Source organism: Rhinatrema bivittatum, chromosome 2, assembly GCF_901001135.1.
Source record: "Rhinatrema bivittatum chromosome 2, aRhiBiv1.1, whole genome shotgun sequence".
Taxonomy (NCBI): domain Eukaryota; kingdom Metazoa; phylum Chordata; class Amphibia; order Gymnophiona; family Rhinatrematidae; genus Rhinatrema; species Rhinatrema bivittatum.
Window position 1 is genome coordinate 32369647 of NC_042616.1, and position 20075 is coordinate 32389721.

The 20075-nt window shown below is 47.9% G+C and overlaps 1 protein-coding gene across 3 annotated transcripts in view; it reads right to left on the minus strand.

Annotated features, from left to right (window-relative positions):
• Nucleotides 1-20075, minus strand: part of LOC115083751 (zinc finger protein 585A-like) — a 39449-nt gene that overhangs the window by 13531 nt on the left and 5843 nt on the right. For 2 of the 3 annotated variants that reach the window (XM_029587748.1, XM_029587747.1), the window contains exons 2-3: nt 12209-12335; nt 111-215 (exon numbers count right to left, since the gene is read on the minus strand). In XM_029587748.1, the coding sequence (XP_029443608.1) occupies nt 111-215; nt 12209-12335 (232 nt within the window). The remainder of the gene's footprint in view (nt 1-110; nt 216-12208; nt 12336-20075) is intronic. The other variant, XM_029587750.1, reaches the window with a different exon arrangement.

Here is a 20075-nt window from a genome sequence, read left to right on the forward strand (position 1 = left end):
GAAGAAGGTGTCAAACCAGCCTCTTCCGTCCCTCCTACCCCATAAAGACACAGAGATGCCCCCAGGCTGCCCCAGGAGTCCTTCTCCTGCCCCTGACCTCTCCCACTCACCTCTTTCCAGTCTTCTCCTGCCTCTTGGGTCCTGCTGCTCCCTGACCCACGGAGCTTCCTCACGCTCGATCTTTGATATCAGAGAAGATTCCTCAAGCGAAGAGCCTGTGCCAAGACAAAAAGATTTCTATCATCTTTCTCCTACAGGAAGGAAAAGAATGGTCAAACTAAATAGTCACACAAAGCACGAACTGATGTTTTACATTAACGCTTGCAAAATGTGAAGCCAGAAATATTACGGACATCAATACGTAGCAGAGATGTGGTTTGATAAAATATTAAAGCTTGGGGAATTCATCTTTAAACTGCTCAGAATTAAGGAAAAAAAACACATCAGTGCAGCGTCATCAAAATGCAGCCCGTGGTGGTTTCTGATGCAGGCCACTGCCAAATACAGTAAATACATATCTTTCATTGGCTCCCAAATTACAAATGAGAATGTCACAGACTTCGAACAAAGTCCACAACCAAATCCCACCCCCCTTCCCACCCCTCTGAGTCTTCCTCAGATCTTCTTAACGTACTTGAGGAGATGAGCAAATCGGGAAGGGCCGCCCAAAAGATATTAAGATTAATCTGGATACGCAAAGCAAATAGAATCGTTTGTTTGGCCCAGGTCCACTGACAGAATGTTAATTGCCTCCCAGATGTAAACCATTTAATGCTGAGATGCGTATTTTGTGAGCAATCTATGAATGTTAAGCCTTCCAAATCTCTAGAAAATGACATTTCTGCTTAAAGACCATCCAGTTGCCATTTTTTCCCCCATCCTCATTAAATTAGGAAAGGCATCCCTCCGTATCCAAATAAAAGGAGTCTCATCCATTTCCACACTGCGCGAATACTCTTTTTCCTTTCAAGACACGCCTTTCGAATAAGCAGTCTATTAGCCCTACCCCGGATATGCAAAGATACAAGATGTTTGTTGGTTGTGTAAGGAAAGAATGATTGCAAACATTAGGGCCATACAAGGTACAAGTGGGTCAACATTCTTCCATCAACTGTACCAAGCAGAATTATAAAGCGCCCGGTGTCTGACATTACTTTCACCGTCTTAAAATTGACACTCTTAAAAGGTGAATTTTAAAACCCTGGCGCGTGCCAAAGCTGCGAGATCGCGCGCGCGCAAGTCAGGCTCACGCGCGCCGCGCAGATTTTAAAACCCAAGCACACACGCGCGTATTTCTGCCGCTTCGTGCATAAACGAAAAGTTCAGAAATAAAAAAAGGGTATGGGTGCGGTCGGGGGGTGCACGAGCGTTCCTGGATTCAAACTTGAAATCTGCACGCGTAAACACTTAGGCGCACTGGCGCATGCCGGGGAGCCCTGCCACGTAACTCTACTTCTGCTGTGGATGACGTGAAGCTGTAAAACAAAACAAAAAACAAATCTAGGCAGTTTAGCAGAGTTTTTACAGGTCAGGGCTAACAGAGGAGAAGGGAGACCATTCATCTAGGGTGGTTCGGAAGCCTGTCCCTTACGTGGACGAATCGGAAACAAACTGGGAAAACTAGTAAAGGCATTGGTGTGCATCTCTTTTAAGATTCCCCCCTCTTACGTGGTAGAATTGGCATTTGCACGCATAGGTGCGCGTCCACTCAACACTGTGTGAACCTGTGCATTACTGTTTTCATAACATATGCACGTAGTTATAAAACAGTAACATCCCCAGGAGCAGGCCGACGAACGTACGCACAGGGGTGCACACGCGCTGGTTTAAAACGTAGCGACTCAAGGGCAGATTTTCAAAGGCCGGTGCGGAAATCCCAGAAGATGCCCGCGTGTGGCCGGGCCGCCAGCACGCCAAGTGCACTTTCAAAATGGCCCGGGCCACTCACGCATCTCCCAGTACGCACGGAAGTGCCAGGGTTTTGAAACAGGGCGGGGAAAAGGGAGGAAGGTTAGGTAGGAGGATAGGGAAGCTTCCTCCCGGTCCGCTCCTTTACTGGAGCGGACCGGGAGGGAACTGGGCAAATGCCCGATCGCTTCGGCATGCGTTTTTCACAAAACAACCTCCTCTTATGCACGTTGAGTAGGAACCTGCTCTCATGTGCGTGCGGGTAGCCAATTTTATACCATGCCCGCGGCGACAGGCACATATTATAAAATCAGCACGTCCGTGTACGAGCGTCGGGAACCGTGCACACACGAACACCCGTGCATACTTTTTAAACTTTACCCTTTATCAGTTACCTTTATAAGGAGTGCATGTGTCCGCATATTTGGGTGGATGGACACGCGAGCACAAATGCGCTGGGATTTTATATCATACACTCCACTGGAGCAGGTCTCTGTGTGGAGGCAGTGGTAGGGGGTTCCCTGCCAGTAGTCTTCTTATGTCGGCTTACCACGGTCTTCTTGGCCACCAGAAGACCGTGGTACGCCTTCTAGTCCCCAGCTACACAGGGGACTAGAAGAACTAGTCCCCTGTGTAGCTGTATCTTGTGAATGATTGCGCACATTAGGGGCCACGGTGGGAAGGCGTATAACAGGGTCCCCTGTGGCCAGGTCTGTACCAGGGCATCGATCCTGGGACTGAGGTTCCCGCCTGCGGCTGAAGTACCTGGGTACTTGGACGTTGGTCCGGTTTGCCAGAAAGTCCATGTCTGGTGTTCCCCACCGGTTCACTATCATTTGGAAGGCTGCGGGCGACAGCTTCCATTTTCCTGGGTCTAGCCTTTCCCTGCTGAGGAAGTCCGCCGTGATGTAGTCTTTCCCGGCGATGTGGACGGCTGAGATCTCCTGGAGGTGTACTTCCGCCCACGTCATTAGGGGTCTATTTCCAGAGACACCTGCTGGCTTCTGGTTCCCCCCTGCCGGTTGATGTAGGCCACTGTTGTGGCGTTGTCTGACATTACTCTGACCACTTTGTCTTGGAGTCTGTGAGCAAATCATAGGCAGGCTAGTCTGACTGCCCGGGCTTCTAGGCAGTTGATGTTCCATGCTGACTCTTCTGCCCTTAGGCAGTGTGCTCCCCATCCTTGTAGGCTAGTGTCTGTGGTGAGCAGGGTCCGGGTTGGGGAGGATAGTCTTGTTCTCTGGCTCAGGTGGCTGGCCACCACCGTAGCTGGCTCCGGACTCTGCCCGGGAATGACAGACGTACGGCGTAGTTCTGAGACAGCGGATTCCATCGTGATAGAAGTGAGCGCTGCAGGGGTCTCATGTGAGCTTGTGCCCATGGTACTACTTCCAGTGTGGATGCCATCAGACCGAGGACTTGTAGGTAATCCCATGCTGTGGGGTGGGGTTCGCTCAACAGGGCTTGTAATCGGTTCCACAGTTTTGATCTGTGGAGGGGAGTCAGGCTGACCTCGTCTTCTTTGGTGTCGAATCGGACTCCTAGGTAATCTAGAGACTGTGAGGGCTGCAGACAACTTTTGTTTGTGTTGACCACCCATCCTAGGCTTTCCAGTAGAGTTTTGACTCTGTTGGTTGCTTGGTGGCTTTCCTCTGGGGATTTCGCCCTGATCAGCCAATCGTCTAGGTAAGGATGTACGAGGATTCCTTCCTTTCTCAGTGTTGCCGCCACCACCACTATGATCTTGGTGAACGTCCGGGGCGCTGTGGCTAACCCAAAGGGTAGTGCCCGGAACTGGTAGTGACAGTCCAGGATTTTGAAGCGTAGATAACGCTGGTGTTCCTGATGAATTGGGATGTGTAGGTAGGCCTCCGAAAGATCCAGGGATGTGAGAAACTCTCCCGGTTGTATCGCCCTTATTACGGAGCATAGGGTTTCCATGCGAAAGCAGGGAATCCTCAGGTGGCAGTTGACCGACTTGAGGTCCAGGATGGGCCTGAACGTCCCCTCTTTCTTGGGAACGATAAAATAAATGGAATAATGCCCAGTATTTATTTCTTGTGGAGACACTGGGGTTATGGTCTCGAGGGCCAGTAGTCTGGTCAGTGTAGCTTCCATTGCTGCCCTCTTGGCGAGATCGTGGCAGAGGGACTCTACGAACTGGTCAGGAGAAATGCGCAGGAAATCCAGGTAGTACCCCTCCCGAATGATGGCTAGGACCCACTTGTCCGAAGTTATCTCGACCCATCTGTGGTAGAATAGGGCTAGTCTGCCCCCTATGGTTTCTTCCCTTGGACGAGTCGGCTAAATCTCATTGTGGGGTACGGCTGGGGCCTGTACCCGAGCTGGTTCTCCTCTTGTTGTGCTTATTCCGAAAGGGCAGGGCGCTTGATAGCTGTTTCTGTATGGATTGAAACGCTGTGAACTTCTGCCCCTGGAGGACCAGAGGAAGGGTCGCTGGTTTCTCTTCATCCTGTCCTCCGGTAGGTGCGGCAATGGGGACTCACCCCATTTGTCAGCCAGTTTCTCCAGTTCGCTGCCGAACAGGAGGGATCCTTTGAAGGGCATCCTTGTGAGGCGAGTCTTGGAAGATGCGTCGGCCGACCAGCTTCGGAGCCAGAGTTGCCTCCTGGCAGCCACCGCAGATGACACTCCTCTGGCCGCTGTGCGCACCAGATCGGAGGCAGCGTCCGCAAGGAATGATACTGCTGGTTCATGGCTTCCCCAGGGGTGTTGCTCCTGGTCTGAGATAGGCAGGCACGTGTCACTATGGTGCAGCAGGCCGCTATTTGTAGGGACATAGCGGCAGCGTCAAAGGATTGTTTGAGCATGGATTCCAAACGCCAGTCATGTGCATCTTTGAGCGCTACTCCTCCCTCCACTGGGATAGTAGTGCGCTTTGAGACGCGCAGACCATGGCATCAACTCCTGGACATGCGAGAAGGTCTTTGGCCGCCGGGTCCAGGGGGTACATGGCTGCCATAGCTTGTCCACCTTTGAAGGTGGACTCGGGAGCGCTCCATTCCAGGTCAATTAGCTGCTGGATGGCTTGGACCAGCGGGAAATGGTGGGAGGTCTGGCGGGGGCCCTCCAGTAGGGGATTCGGCTTGGGCCCCCCCCCAAAGTGACTGGGCCTGGGACAGCGAGCTCCTTCAGGCTATGGGTGACCAGGTCAGGGAGCTCGTCCTTGGTGAAGAAGCGTCTCATGGTTCGGTGAGGCTCTGTCCCCGGGGGGAGTTCCCCTTCTTCTAGGGGCTCTGCTTCCTCTTCAGAGTAGTCCAAGTCCCCATAGATGGGGCTCCTGGGTGGTGGAAACCTTTGTCTAGGCCTCGAGAGGTCTGGGGCATAAAGGTCCTCTGGCGGAGGATGTGGCTGGTCAGCCAGGGGTTCCATTTGCATGTGAACAAAGGTGTGTAGCCCTTTGAAGAACTCCACCCATGAGATAGACGCTGGATCCAAGGTGAGGGGCGTTGGGTCCCTAGGGGCCCCTGTCTACGGGGGTGTCCCGCTGGGATTTGCTAGGTCCGGGGTACCCACTGAGGAGCTGTTACTTGGCCCTGGGTGGGACTGGCCCTGGGCTGGATCTCCCAGGGCCTCCTCGCACTGAGTGCATATAGCGTTGGCCTCCTCGCTTTGTGTAGCTCTGATATGGCATGCTGGGCAGGGACCTTGAGCCTTTATCTCCATTTCTGGTGGTGCCATGGTTGTCGGCGCATAAACCCTTATGCGCGTGTGGGTTGTGCACGCAGTTGTGCGCCCAATTCGTGGTTATGCGCTTAGTGCGGTAGGCGTGCGGCGCGCGTATATCTTATGCGCGCAGCCCTTGTGCGTGTAACTTGTGCGCACAATATGTGCGTGTAACTTTATGGGCACATGTAATTTGTGCACATAAGTAAACTTGTGCTCCCGGCCTGAGACTACGAGCGGAGCGGCGAATAGGGCCAAGATGGCGACGGCGACCACGCGGGCAATATGGCGACCACCTCGGAGGGTCTCCACGTGGGTAGACCCTTGGATCTAACAGGGGCCTGGCCCTGCTAGGGCGGATCAACCCGGTGGCACTGGTCCCGGCCGGCGACCTGTGCGACTCCTCGAACCTCAGAGACCGGAATCGACGCTGAAGATTTCTACCTTACCTTGTCTTCGGCGCTTCCCGGTTTCATTCCGGGCGGTCTATGGCTGCGGGGGGAGAAGGCAAATACCTTCACCGCCGCGCCCGGGATCGGGGGCTAGGGTCTCGGTGCGATTCGGCCGCCGGACCGAGGCTCACCTCCGAGGGACCATGGAAATCACCTCGGGAAATCTCAACTGGGGGAGGGACCCGAGGGTATCACCGCAGGAGAGCGGGGCTCGTCTTCAGAGGTAGGTTTTTCTTCAAATTTGGGTTTTCTTCGATGAATTGGTTCTTACGCTGTGAGAGCGTGCAGACAGTCCCTAACTGCTATGGAGATGGAAAATACTGGAGAGCTGCACTTCCTGCAGGGGTATATGTACTAAGGGCTGACGTCAGATTGAAATCTGATCCATCTCCAACTGCTATCAGGAGCACACTATACCCATTGGTCCTGAGTCCATCTGCTACACGCTAGGAAATTTGCGTATTCAGGGTGTCCCAGAGACTGATGCTTACAAAGATGTCAAGTCAGTGGAGAAAAAAATATGCGAGTATTTTCTAGCGCAGGTCTCTCCTGACACTATCCCCCACTTGGACAAGGTAGTAAAAATTGAGCGGGCTCATCGAACCCTCGGCCCGCGCCTTGATAATAAGCCTTGGGACATAGTCCTTTGTTTAAGTAGCTTTTAGCTCAAATCAAAGATTTTTGAGGCTACCAGGAGCCAAATGGAGTGGCCCTGGGAGGACTTCAAAATTTCCGTTTTCCAGGATTTGGCTCCCACTACCCTCCGCAAGCGTTTTGAGATGAAGGAAGCCACGCGAGTTCTTCGCGATGCCCAAATTAAATACCGGTGGACTTTTCCCTTTGGCCTCTTTTTTTCACACCAGGGGACCTCATACAGAGTGCAAACGCTGGCGGGCGCAGCTGCGGCTTTCAAAACAGCGGGCTTGCCGGTGGATTTTGCCATCGTGCCCAAGCCGGCCCCTTTGCCAAAGCGAGACCAATTTCCAAGATGTCGGAGACGTCTTCAGCGCCACTCTGGAGAACTGCAATCCTAAATCTCAGCATGAGGCTGAATGGTACAATTCATGCTTTGCTACCTGATGTACTCTTTTAGTAGAGATTAAGGCTGGAGGCTGCATTGTATGCTTAATATATTTTGCTACTGTGTTTCTGTGTGTTTTACTTAGATGTTGGGGTTTGAATATGGTACCGCGCATGCTTGGTTCTGATTACTACCTATTACCATCAACGGTAAAGCAAAACACCATAGATCTTGTTGTAGGTGGTTTATGGTTAACGTTACTATCTGGGACGAATAGCTTACATAAACGGGTGGGGGGGGGGGGGGGGGAGGGGCTCCGGGGTTCAGACTTAGGTTTCGGGTCTGACTTCTCAGCGGGTAGCACTCCCCATGATGGGAAGGATCTGCTATGTAGTAGAAGCAGATACTTGGGACAACCAACTTTACAGGGGGGGAACAAATCGGGCCTTAAAGCAGAGGTCTATGATGCTTACTTCACATGGTCCTAAGACATGGTATGAAGTACCTATGGCACACCTTTACACAATCGAGATTATACATGATTTCCTTTCTCACTTTAAATGTAAAGGGTCTCAACTCACATCGCAAACGACAGCTACTGTTCCAAGAGCTACAACGACAAAACGCTACAATAGCTTTTATCCAGGAAACACATTTAAAGGCTAGATACGAAAAGCTGCTCTCCAATAAAAATTATCTGGTGCAATACTTTGCTGCCAGTACAGTTAGCTCTAAATATTCCGGAGTAGCTATTCTGATCTCCGCCCAATGTGTGCATGAAGTACTATTCAAATATGCTGAGCCTTCTGGACGCTTACTAATGCTTACTATTCGCATTGGGTCGGACGTATTGACCTTGCTCAATGTTTATTTTCCCAATACGCAACAACAAATGTTTATTCGGAATACAGAGAACGTTCTGACTCAGTATACCAAAGGCTCTTTAATTGTGGGAGGAGATTTCAATATCACACTGAAACCGGCTCTCGACAATTCGGGTTCTACTACCCATGCGTTAGGGGATACCAGGAGACGCTTCCACGCGCTCCTAAGCACTTGGAATCTAGTTGATATCTGGCGCCAATGGCACCCACAATCGAGGCACTACACCTTCTACTCCTATGCTCATGACACATACTCTCGCATAGACTTATTTTTAGTAGATAAATTATTGCAAAACCAAGTGCGTAAAACTGAGATAGAGTCATTAACATGGTCGGATCATGCCCCCACTTGGTTGGCAATAGCTATGGCGGGTTTGGACGGCGGTACCAGGTACTGGCGCCTAAACGACAGTTTACTTGATTTTAACTTTACTGACCGCCTTGCTAAATTAATGCTAGAATATTTTAAGCTTCAGACTACTAGCTCCATGGACCCTTCCATTATTTGGGAATGCTCTAAGGCATTTGCTAGGGGTCATTGTATCTCACAGGCCACGCATTGCAAGAAACAGCGTAATGCATTGAGAATGAGACTATTAACTGAGCTGGATGATATCACTCATCAACATATGCTCAATCCAAATCCACAGCTTATACGCAGTTAAGTGCTATAAACAAGAAAATACAAGAGTTAGACAATCAGATCGCCTACCATCTCATTATAGTTAAACAACAGTACTTTGAAGGGGGAAACAAAGTGGGTCGCCTACTTGCCCAACGTTTAAAAAATGTGCAATTACAAAACGCTATTGCTAAGATCAAAGGTCCCTATGCTCACCCAGTCTGTGGACATTCGGAGCAGCTTTACTAATTTCTACGCTGCTTTATATAGGGCCCATACTGATATCAAGGACCCGGAGATAGATGAGTACGTGTCCGCGGTGTCGTTACCCCAGCTTACGGAGGTACAGAGACAGTTTCTGGACAGCCCCATAACGACAGCAGAAATTCTTCAAGCTATCAAACAGGTAAAGGGAGGGAAAGGCCCGGGGTTAGATGGGATTAACTTTCAAATATTATAAGAAGCTCTCCCACACTTTGGTCGCCCCACTAATGGAGGTCTTTAATGCTTTACGGACGGGTGGCGGCTTGGGACCCCATGCAAACACAGCGGGGAATACTGTCATTGCAAAACCGGGAAAAGATCCGACTCAGCGTAGCTCCTATCGCCCGATATCGCTCATTAATTCAGATTTGAAAATCATGGCCAGAATCCTAGCGGAGCGGCTTAATCCTCTACTGCCCTTACTAGTGCACCATGATCAGGCGAGATTCATCACTGGAAGGGCTGCTTCTGATAATGTACGTCGCATTATCGACTTACTTGGATGGGTGCATACAGAGTCCATACCTAGTGTTCTGCTATCGGTCGACGCCGAAAAGGCATTTGATATGGTGCATTGGCCGATTTTATTCCACACATTGCGTAAAATGGGTTTTGGTGCGCATTTCTTAAATTGGATACAAAAACTATATGAGGGGCCGAGGGCGCAGGTCAAGGTGAATGAGGGCTACGGCAAATATTTTCCCATAGCGAGAGGCACCAGGCACCAGGCAAGTTTGCCCTCTCTCACCGCTATTTGCCCTATTTCTAGAACCTTTCACTACACAAATTAGATCTACCAAAGAGGTATGAGGTGTACAAATGGGTAATAACCAATTCAAAATGTCACTCTTTGTGGATGACATCCTGTTCACCCTAACTGAGCCTTCCTCAACTCTATCGGTGGTTATGACTGAACTACAGTGATTCAGCAATGTGTCTGGGTTTAAGGTGAATTTCGATAAATCGGAAGCGCTAAATATTAATGCCCCACCTTCAGTCACTGGTGTGTTACAAACATCTCTGCCTTTTAGGTGGACTAAGAAACCTCTTAAATATCTAGACATCCATTTGGGCACCGATATTACAAAATTGTATTCATTTAATTATGATCCCTCACTGAAACTCATAGATCGTGACCTTTCCCATTGGCATAGGGAATCTTTTTCCTGGCTGGGCTGAATAGCCACTATTAAAATGAATATTTTACCACGCCTACTATATCTCTTCAAGACACTTCCGATTTATCTTTCTCTGAGCTTACTGTGAAAAATGCAGAAACGGATTTTTGATTTTGTATGGCGGAAAAGACCGCCGAGGGTCGCGAGGTCGACTCTGTACCGTTCCAAGGAGACCGGTAGTCTTGGTTTCCCCAATCTAAGCTGATATTATGCCGCAGCGCAATTGAAAGCTATTCTGGACATTCATAGAAATCCAGCTCCCAGCCCATGGCAGCTTATTGAACAATATATGGTGGGAGATATGCCTCTGACCGCAATGATGTGGCAACCAAAACATACCTGGCGCACTGTCTCTACTCTACCCATGTCATTCCGGACCACTTTGAAGGTCTGGGACCACTGGCGTTATCGCTTGGTGGGAGAGCGGCCTTATAATCATTTCTCTCACCTGTATCACAATACTACATTTCAAGTGGGTTTACCCAGAGGAGCTTTTTCTGACTGGAAGAATCAGGGATTAACACAAATTGGACATTTCCTTCAGCAAGGGAAAATCTCATCTTTAGCTTCCCTGTTGACTACGGTACCACATACCTCGTATCATATATTGGAATATGCACAAATAACTCACTTTATCCGATATCTTATTACTTCTCATTTTTTATCAGAAGGGAAAACCATGTTTGAAACCTATTGCACTCAACAGCGGGTTCTTAAGGGAGCAGTCTCCAAGATTTAAAAACTGGTTCTGGGATTGCCGGCATCTAAACCTCCTTTTATGAGTGCTTGGGAGACCGACCTTGGTATAGATGTATCTACTGACGAATGGGAAAGTCTTTTTTATAGAGCATGACGATGCTCTATTTCCACCAACCTACAGGAACATTGCTTAAAACTATTATACAGGTGGCATTACACACCAGAGAAGCTCCACTGTCTATATCCGCAACACTCTGCTGACTGCTGGAGAAATTGTGGGCAATTGGGAAGTTACTTTCATGTGTGGTGGTCCTGTCCACATATTCAACCATATTGGCAGCGAATTGGTGACTGGCTCACTCAACTGTTTGATTTACAAATCACCCCCACTGCCTTTTTCCATGTTACTGGACCATCCAATTCCAGAATTATCTGCTCCCCAACAACGGTTATGTCAGCAGATATGCATTGTTGCTAGATTGGAACTGACTTGTCTCTGGAAGAGTCAGGATATTCCTCACACATCAAAACTTATCAAACGTTTACAGAACCTGCAGTTATTGGCGCATACCACGGCCACGCGCCATAATAGATTGGTTGCTTACCACAAAATCTGGGATTCCTTTAATACCTGGAGCACCGAGTACTTATCGGGAAGCTTCGAGGCGAACTCTCATAGACTCTTTGCATTCTATTTCCTCTCATAGACGCTTTGCGTTCTATCAACGTACATGATTCCAGTTGTTTATTTTCAGGGGGATATCTATGCTGTGTGCTTAACTGAATACTATACTTTCTTATGCATCACATAGGTGATGCTTTCTACGCCATGTGAATGGATCTGTTGGGGTAGGATATCCATTGCATACCATGTTCGAAGCCTGATGGGGGGGGGGGGGGGGGTGTGTGTGGAGAGATAGCAATGCTAACCCATATTTTCCAAGATGTTTCTTTTCTTCTTCTGTATTAGGTTATGCATTGTGTTGTATCAACAACTTGAAAACCATGGCAACTTTGACGTTTGCCTATATGTTTATGTTTGTGTTATACATTGCCAATAAAAGAATTAGATACAAAAAAAAAAAGGGAGAGAGAGGGGGGACAGGGAAGGGGAGAGACACAGAAGTGGCATGGAGGTAAGGAGGGAGAGAGAGGGGGGACAGGGAAGAGAAGGAAGAGACAAAAGAAGCACGAAGGAGAGAGAAGAAAGGGGGACACGGGAGGAAGGAGAGAGAAAGAGGAGGTTATCAGGGAGGAAAAAGGAGAGAGACAAGAGGGCACAGGAAGGAATAGAAAGATGAGGGCATGGGGATAGAGGGGGCCAGAGAAAGAAGAGGGAAAGGGCATACTGAGCGACAGGTGGCACACAGGAGACAGGGATGAAAGGCTGGGAAGAGAACACTGCAGCTAAATTTATAGTTATCTTATACGAAAGGCATTCAAAACATTTCAGTGCACAACTTCTCATAATGGAGCAATAAAATCATCTTTACCCAGCGATGTTACAGTTTCATAATTCTCCTGCATGGTCTCCTTGTAAAGCTCCTTCTGCCATTCTTCCAACATCTCCCACTCATCCTCGGAGAAATAGACAGCGACGTCCTCAAAGGTTACAGGGACCTGGAACAGGAAGAGGGATCTGCTCAGCACCCACTCAGCCTCAGGCACAGCAGCACAAACTCCTGACGCGCTGCCTCTAAAGTTTATACAATGTTAAAAAGGATTTTCTATGTTCAGTTCGTCTGAGATGATTACTCCTGGGTCTCTTTCCTGTTTAACAGTTGCCAGTTCTTGCTTGCCTAGTTGATAACTGGCTAATCGATTTTGTGTGCCAAATGCAAGGCTTTACACTTTAATGCACTGAAAGAGCTGCCAAACCCTTAACCGTTCAGTTTGTTAAAGTAATTTTTGCCATCCCTTGTCGGTTACCCACACGCCCAATTTTATATAGATTCGCGCATGCACTCCAGGAGAGAGGGGGTGCCAGCATGGCCTTTTGGCTGGGGCCTAGCTTCCTGCTGCGAAGGGACGTCCCGGCAGCGGCACTCAGGCTGCGTGAGCGGAGGCGGCGGCAGCTTCCTGCCACTCGAAGAGGGACGTCTGCGGTGGCTTCCCAGCTGCGAAGAGAGGATCCCGGCGGCAGCTCGGGGCCGTGAAGATGAAAGACGACGACGGCGGCACCAGGGCCGCAAGGAGTGGAGTCCCGGCAGCGGTGCTAGGGCCGCGAAGTCATCGGCTGGGGAGCGGGGCCTCTGGCAGCGGTAGCGGGTAGGTGGAAGGCCTGCCCGCGGGATGGGGTCCGCGGGCAGGGTCGTAACACTCTGGCCTACTACATCTTACGGGTTCACAGTGATTTCGTTCAGTTTGTCTGACTCACCACCCCTGAAAACCATCTCCAGAACCGATATCTCCGCAACATCCGCATTTGTAAACACGGAGGCAAAGAATTCATTTAGTCTTTCTGCAATGGCCTTATCTTCCCTAAGAGCCCCTTTTACCCCTCGGTCAACTAACGGTCCAACCGACTCCCTCACAGGTTTCCTGTTTCGGATGTATTTTAAATAGATTTTATTATCAGTTCTTGCCTCTACGTCCAACTTCATTTCAAATCCTCTCTTCGCCTGTCTTATCAATGTTTTACACTTAACTCGACAATGCTTATGCTTTTTCTTGTTTTCTTCAGATGGATTCTTCTTCCAATTTTTGAAGGATTTTTTTTTTTGGCTAAAATAGCCTCTTTCACCTCCCCTTTTAACCATGATGGCACTCGTTTTGCCTTCCTTCCACCTTTCTTAATGCATGGAATACATCTGGACTGCGAATCTAAGATGGAATTTTTAAACAATGTCTATGCCTGGTGTACTGTTTTAACCTCTGCAGCTGCACCTTTCAGTTTTTTTCTATTTTCCTCATTTTATCAATGTTTCCCTTTTGAAAATTTAGTGTTAGAGCTATAGATATATATATTGCCCTCTTCCAGACATTAGATCAAATTTAGTCATGTTATGATCACTATTGCCAAGTGGCCCCACTACTGTTACCTTTCTCACCAAATCCTGCTTTCCATTAAGAATTAGATCTAAAATAGCTCCCCTTCTCGTCGATTCCTGAACCAATTGCTCCCTGAAGTAGTTGTTTATTCCATCCATGAACTTTACGTATCTATTATTTAAAAACTGTTATTCTTTTAAAGTTGTTTTGATTGTATTTGCTATTACATTTACTTTTATGATTTGTAAACCGTTACGATGGCATGTCTTAGTGATGGTATAAAAAACTTAATAAATAAATAAAATAAAATAAATCTAGCATGTCCTGATATTACATTTACCCAGTCAATATTGGAGTACTTGAAATCTGCCAAATTGATTAGCTTCCCCGATTTCTTTTAGCATTTCATCGTTCATCTCATTATTTTATCCAGGTGAACGGATACCCCTATACCCCTATAACTATACTCTTACCCAACACATATAGGATTTCTACCCATATTCTAGTGTGCATTTAGTCTCTTGTTTGATCTTTATCCTGTTGGTCTCTATGTACTTCATGATAGGGATATCATTGCAATATAATTTGTACTCTGATATAGCACTGTCCCATTGGTTATCCTCCTTCCACCAGGTCTCTGAGATGCCAATTATGTCTATCTATCTCATCATTTATTGTTATACACTCTCTCTCATCTTATTTCTTAAGACGTCTGGCATTGGCATACAACCATTTCAAAGGGTGTTTTTTGTTTGTATTAACAACCTGCTTTTCAGTTGAGTGACTGTCAGCTTTCCTCTTTGTTCTAGTTTAAAAGCTGCTCTATCGGAGATCACGTGATGTGGTGAGCGAAGGTGGACGTGTGCAGGAGAGCTCCGGGTGCCTCGATCCATTTTTTTTTGATAATCTGCAAGTAATCCGGCACGAAAGCCCTCCCCAAAGAGCTCAATCTACATTGCTGACCTTTTACATGTCGATCACCAATTACATGAACCGCTCGCCAACAGCCATGCCGATCAGATCCGTGCGAAGAGATAAGGACAAGGCAAGTGCTGGGGATCCTAAGATGGCGGCGACCCCAGGATCTGCGGGGCAGAAAGGCCAGGATCCTGATCTGACCGAAAATTTCAGGGTCATCCTCATGGAAGCTTTGGACTCTAAGTTGGGGGTCATATCTACACAAATCGCGGATGTGAAATCGGTCCTAGATGAGTTAAGTCCGCGTTTGGACAGACTTGAGGGTCGGGTAAGCCTTGTGGAGGATGATACGTTAGCATTGACGGGTAAAATCATGGCCCTGGAGAAACTGGTCGATGCGCACGCTTCTAAATTAGACGATCTTGAGAACCGAGCACGGAGATCTAACATACGGGTGATGGGCTTACCGGAATCCTTAGTGGAAGGAAACTTGGGAACCTTTTTGGAGAGCTGGATCCCGGAGGCTCTTCACGTGCCGGAGCTAAATAATGTCTTCCGAGTGGAAAGAGCACACCGGCTGGGCCAGCGTAAGGAGGGAGAAACCAGGCCGAGGATGGTTATCTTTAAAGTTCTAAACTTTGCCCATAAGCAAGTCCTTCTCCAGGCTTATCGCAAAGTCCCGGACTTGGCCTATGACGGAAAGAAGATTCGTTTGTTCCAGGATTATTCGGCGAAGGTTTCCGGGTTGAGACGGGGCTTCTCCCCCATCTGCACAACTCTCTTTGAAAAGCAAGTTCGGTTCGCCTTGCAATTTCCCGCCCGCCTGAAAGTTTGGCACGACAATCAAATTTCTTTTTTTGAATCACCGGAGGAAGCGCAGAAGTTTATGAAGATGACCCTACATATTTGAATGGAACGGTACGGCAGCCATTTTGGTTTCACAGAGACATGCTCGACGAGGATCCGTGGGGACCCTGCAGCTAAGTTGCTTTTTTCACTTGACTTTGGGACTCTTTTCCTCTGCCCTGCTCCCCTGGGTTAACTTTTCGATGGTTTTTCTATGCCCTGCCTGGTACGATATTTCGTTGCGCAGAGACTGCTCCCTTCAGGGGGCTATGGACCTTCTCGGCGTGGCTGGCGCAAGATCACGCTGACTATCGGGTGGTGCTATCAACCGGGGGACTTATCCCTGGCTGACCATTAGAGAGGAGAAGTTCAGGGCGCTTCATTGGTACTGCTGAGATGTCCGCACATGTGTACTTTTGATCATAATGCGGCGGGGTCACCACAGTCCTTCTGTTGAAAGAGCTATGTTTGTTCTTTTTACTTGCCTCTCTTGGGGGAGGGGGGCAGGAAAGAGGCACCTGAACACATGTCGACGTGATCTCTTCCCCTATATACGGGGAGTTCATTGAGAGACTGGTTTCGACCCTACAGGAGAGGGTCGAGGCAGATTCTGTTGCGTTTGGAACTGTTTGGTTTTGGTTTCTAATGGGGTGGGGGGGGAGGGGTACTATAATTGGGGTAGTGGGGAGGGTAAGAGGGGTGGGGAAGGGAAGAGAACTTGTGTGTGTGGAATATTTGGGATGCGTGTGGGTTGCTAAGGAGTGTGAGTGTTCCCGATGGGGCGTTAGACACAGAGTGAGTGCGTACGGGGGATTTGGATTTGGGTTGGTGTCTTTCAACTGGAAGAGGGCACGTGGGGAATTCACATTGTCTTTTTATTCGGTGGAGGGTAGAGTCATAGCATTAATCACTGTGGTACGATTCTTACCTTATCTTACAATGGGTCCTTATTTTTCTCATGGCTGATAACACCCGAATAATATCTTGGAATGTCAATGGTCTGGGATCACCGGTTAAACGCTATAAAATCCTCAAACAACTTAAATCCCATAAACCGACGGTCGCTTGTTTGCAGGAAACCCATCTCTCTGCACTAGAAAGCAGTAAACTCAAAAGGGATTGGGTGGGTGATTGCTATTACACTCAGGCTAAAGGGAAGAAAGGGGGAGTAGCTATTTTAGTAAATAAAGCTGCTTCTTTTACTGTCTCTAACACGGTGCGAGATGAGGAAGGTAGATTTCTCTTGGTGTCAGGCCATCTTAATGGTCAAGAAGTGACTATCTGCACTCTCTACGCTCCTAATGCCTACTCTCACCCCTTTTTCATTTTTGTATTGGAACAGCTGGTAGAACACGCCAAGGGTTATTTAATTGTGACGGGGGATTTCAACCTACCAGCGGATCCTTGCATAGACAAGACGCCTTCGAGTGCCTTGCTCCCTAACAGGGAGGGTAAGGGGGTCCCATTCTTATGTTCTGAGTTCTCTTTACTGGACATATGGCGGACGTTACATCCCACAGAAAAAGATTTTACCCACATTTCTAGGGTGCATGCCTCCCTATCACGTATAGATTATATCCTGATACCGAAAGAAGGGCTACATTTTGTTTCTGATGCTGTGATTGGCTTACAGGGGGTGTCTGACCACGCAATAATTTGGGTAGATATACATTTTCACGCTCGGGACAGTGGAGAAAGGCTGTGGAGATTTCCTGGGTTTCTTCGCTCTGACTTGCACTTCAAAACTTTTTTGCAAAACAAATGGGAAGAGTTTGTCAATCACAATAGCCAACATACCTCGAATCCGCAACTGTTTTGGGAAACAGCTAAAGCCGTTATACGGGGTGAAATTATTTCCTTTGTAGCGGCTAGAACGAAAAATCTTAACAAAACTATTCTGGAATTGGAAGGTAAATTGGGTAAGCTAAAACAGGAGTTTGCCTCCCACCCGTCTCCTACTTCTCAGAGGGCGTATTTCGCTGTCTTGAGGGATCTGAACTGTGTTCTACATCAGAGGGCACAAAGGGCCTTTCAAGTAGCGGAAAGGAACTTTTTTAAGTTTGGTAACAAAGCGGGGAAACATCTTGCCAATTTGGTTAGAGCTCATAGAGGGAAGACCTTTATTCCTGCCATGCGTACTGAGGGGGGCACTAGGGTCTCCTCCCGAGCTGAAATCTGTGAGGTTTTTCGTAAGTTCTATGAACAATTATACACAGATGACGTAGAAGGAGGCAGAGAAGAAGAAGAAGCATTCTTTGTGAATCTTAAGTTACCGAATCTAACTAAATCTCAGATATCGTTCCTTAACCGACCTATAATACCCCTGGAGGTTTTAGCTGCCATCTCAACTAGTAAACTGGGGAAGGCGCCAGGTCCTGACGGCTTTTCTTTTGATTTTTACAAGCTCCTACAACATCATGTTGCCAACCATTTGACTGATTTTTTTAATGATGCAGTCCATAAGGGGGCATTCCCCTCATTTTTCAATACGGCATATATAACGGTTCTCCCCAAATCCGGTAAAGATCCGCTACTTCCGGCGTCTTACCGCCCTATCTCACTGCTGAACTGTGATTTAAAGTTACTTGCCAAGCTCTTAGCCAACAGACTTAACGTGATACTCCCGCAATTAATCTCAGAATATCAGGTGGGATTTGTTAAAAACAGACCAGCCTGTAAGCACATTCTTAAATTGCTTTCAGCTATGAGCTCCTCCCTCTCGCAGTGTTCCCCAGCCTTAGTGATTGGTCTAGACTCGGAAAAAGCATTCGATCGAGTGTCTTGGCCATATTTATTCTCTGTATTACGGAGATACGGATTCGAGGGACACTTTCTGACCTATCTTCATATGTTGTATGCTCAGCCCAAATCGCACATAACGGCTAACGGTGGTAAGTCAGGAGAGGTACTTATACAACGAGGGGTGCGACAGGGCTGCCCCCTATCACCCCTTTTGTACATTTTGGCTATTGATCCCTTACTTAGGAAAATAGCGGGTTCTCCCTCCATATCGGGTTATGGCACAGTCCATCAAACATTCTCTATCGCTGCTTTTGCGGACGATATATTAATATACCTTACGGAACCACAGCGGTCCATAACTCCTTTGTTGGGTATCCTGGAGCAGTATGGGGAATTTGCTGGCCTCCGTATTAACAAGGATAAATCGGAAGCTCTGGATGTTGGGGGTAGAGTGAAGCCTATGTGGCGAGGCCCTTTTCCTCTTAAATGGGTAACTACACATATGAAATATCTTGGTATTCAGATACCGTCCGATGTGCGGGATTTCCATAGATTGAATGTGGAACCACTTTTAGAGGCTACATCGTTTTTATTGAGGAAATGGCAAGGTTTACCCTTGTCTATCTCTGGAAGAATACAATTACTCAAAATGATGATTCTCCCCAGATGGCTTTACGTCCTACAAATGACCCCGATCTGGCTGACGGGGAGGGATTGTAGGGGGGTAAATGCTCTATTTCGGAAATTCATTTGGAATGGACGTAAAGCTCGTTTATCCTTAACGATTCTATTTCAGCCCCCCAAAAAAGGAGGTATGGGATGTCCCAATTTACGTAGATATAATCTAGCGTGCCTTCTCAGATATGTGAAAGATATTCTGGGTAATACGTCACAATACACTCCCCTTGCACTCCTTTGTTCTTGGTGGCAACAGCAGTCCTTAAACCCCCTACTCCAACTCTCTAGAGCCCAAATGCCTGCGGGGTTACTAACGCAACCGCTGATTTGGGCAAGTCGGAAGGCCTGGGCGTATCTATGCGTTCAGGCGAAATTTTCCCCGTCACTTACACCTTTCCTAACGATCTGTGGTAACCCACTTTTTCCTCCAGCGATGTCTACTTCCGTCTTTCACAGATGGAGGGAGAAGGGATTAACCTGGTTGTATCAGTGTTTTTCTTCTGAGGGGGATCAGTTTCATCCCTTCTCGGACTTGCAACAATTATTCGACCTGGCGCCTTCAGACCATTTTGCCTATAGGCAATTGCGTGATTTTTGTAATACGCATAAGATGACCTCGCTGATTACGCCTCATTTCTGGGTGGTTCACAAAGTAGTCTCTATTCACAAACCGCAAAAGTTCACGATTGCGACTTTCAATCAGGCCCTACTGTTACATCTTCAGAGTGATGTAGTCACCAAAATCTGGCAACAATGGGTGCAGTGGCCTGAATTCACTCTTACCAGTCAGGAGTTTTTATCATGCTTTGAGAAGATCCCGGAATGGTCAGCGAATGTGCTGTATCGGGAGATCCAATTTAAATTTTTGAGACGGTATTATATGGCGTCTGACAGGGCTTTCTTGGCCCACATTACGTCCTCTGCCAAGTGCCCCAAGTGTAATGTAATGACGGGCACCTTTACCCATCAATTTTGGTCGTGTAATGCTATTTCTTTGTTTTGGACGGAACTTATTGGTACCTGCAGTTCTTTGCTCTCCATGGAGCTCCCTGCAGACCCTACTCTCTGGCTCTTTGGGCTGATGCAGACTTCCACTGTGGGACTAGGAAAGTATGAGCTGCAATTTTTACGTAGAGTAAGCCTGACTGGGAAAAAGGCCATTTTAGCTTGTTGGATTTCCGCAGA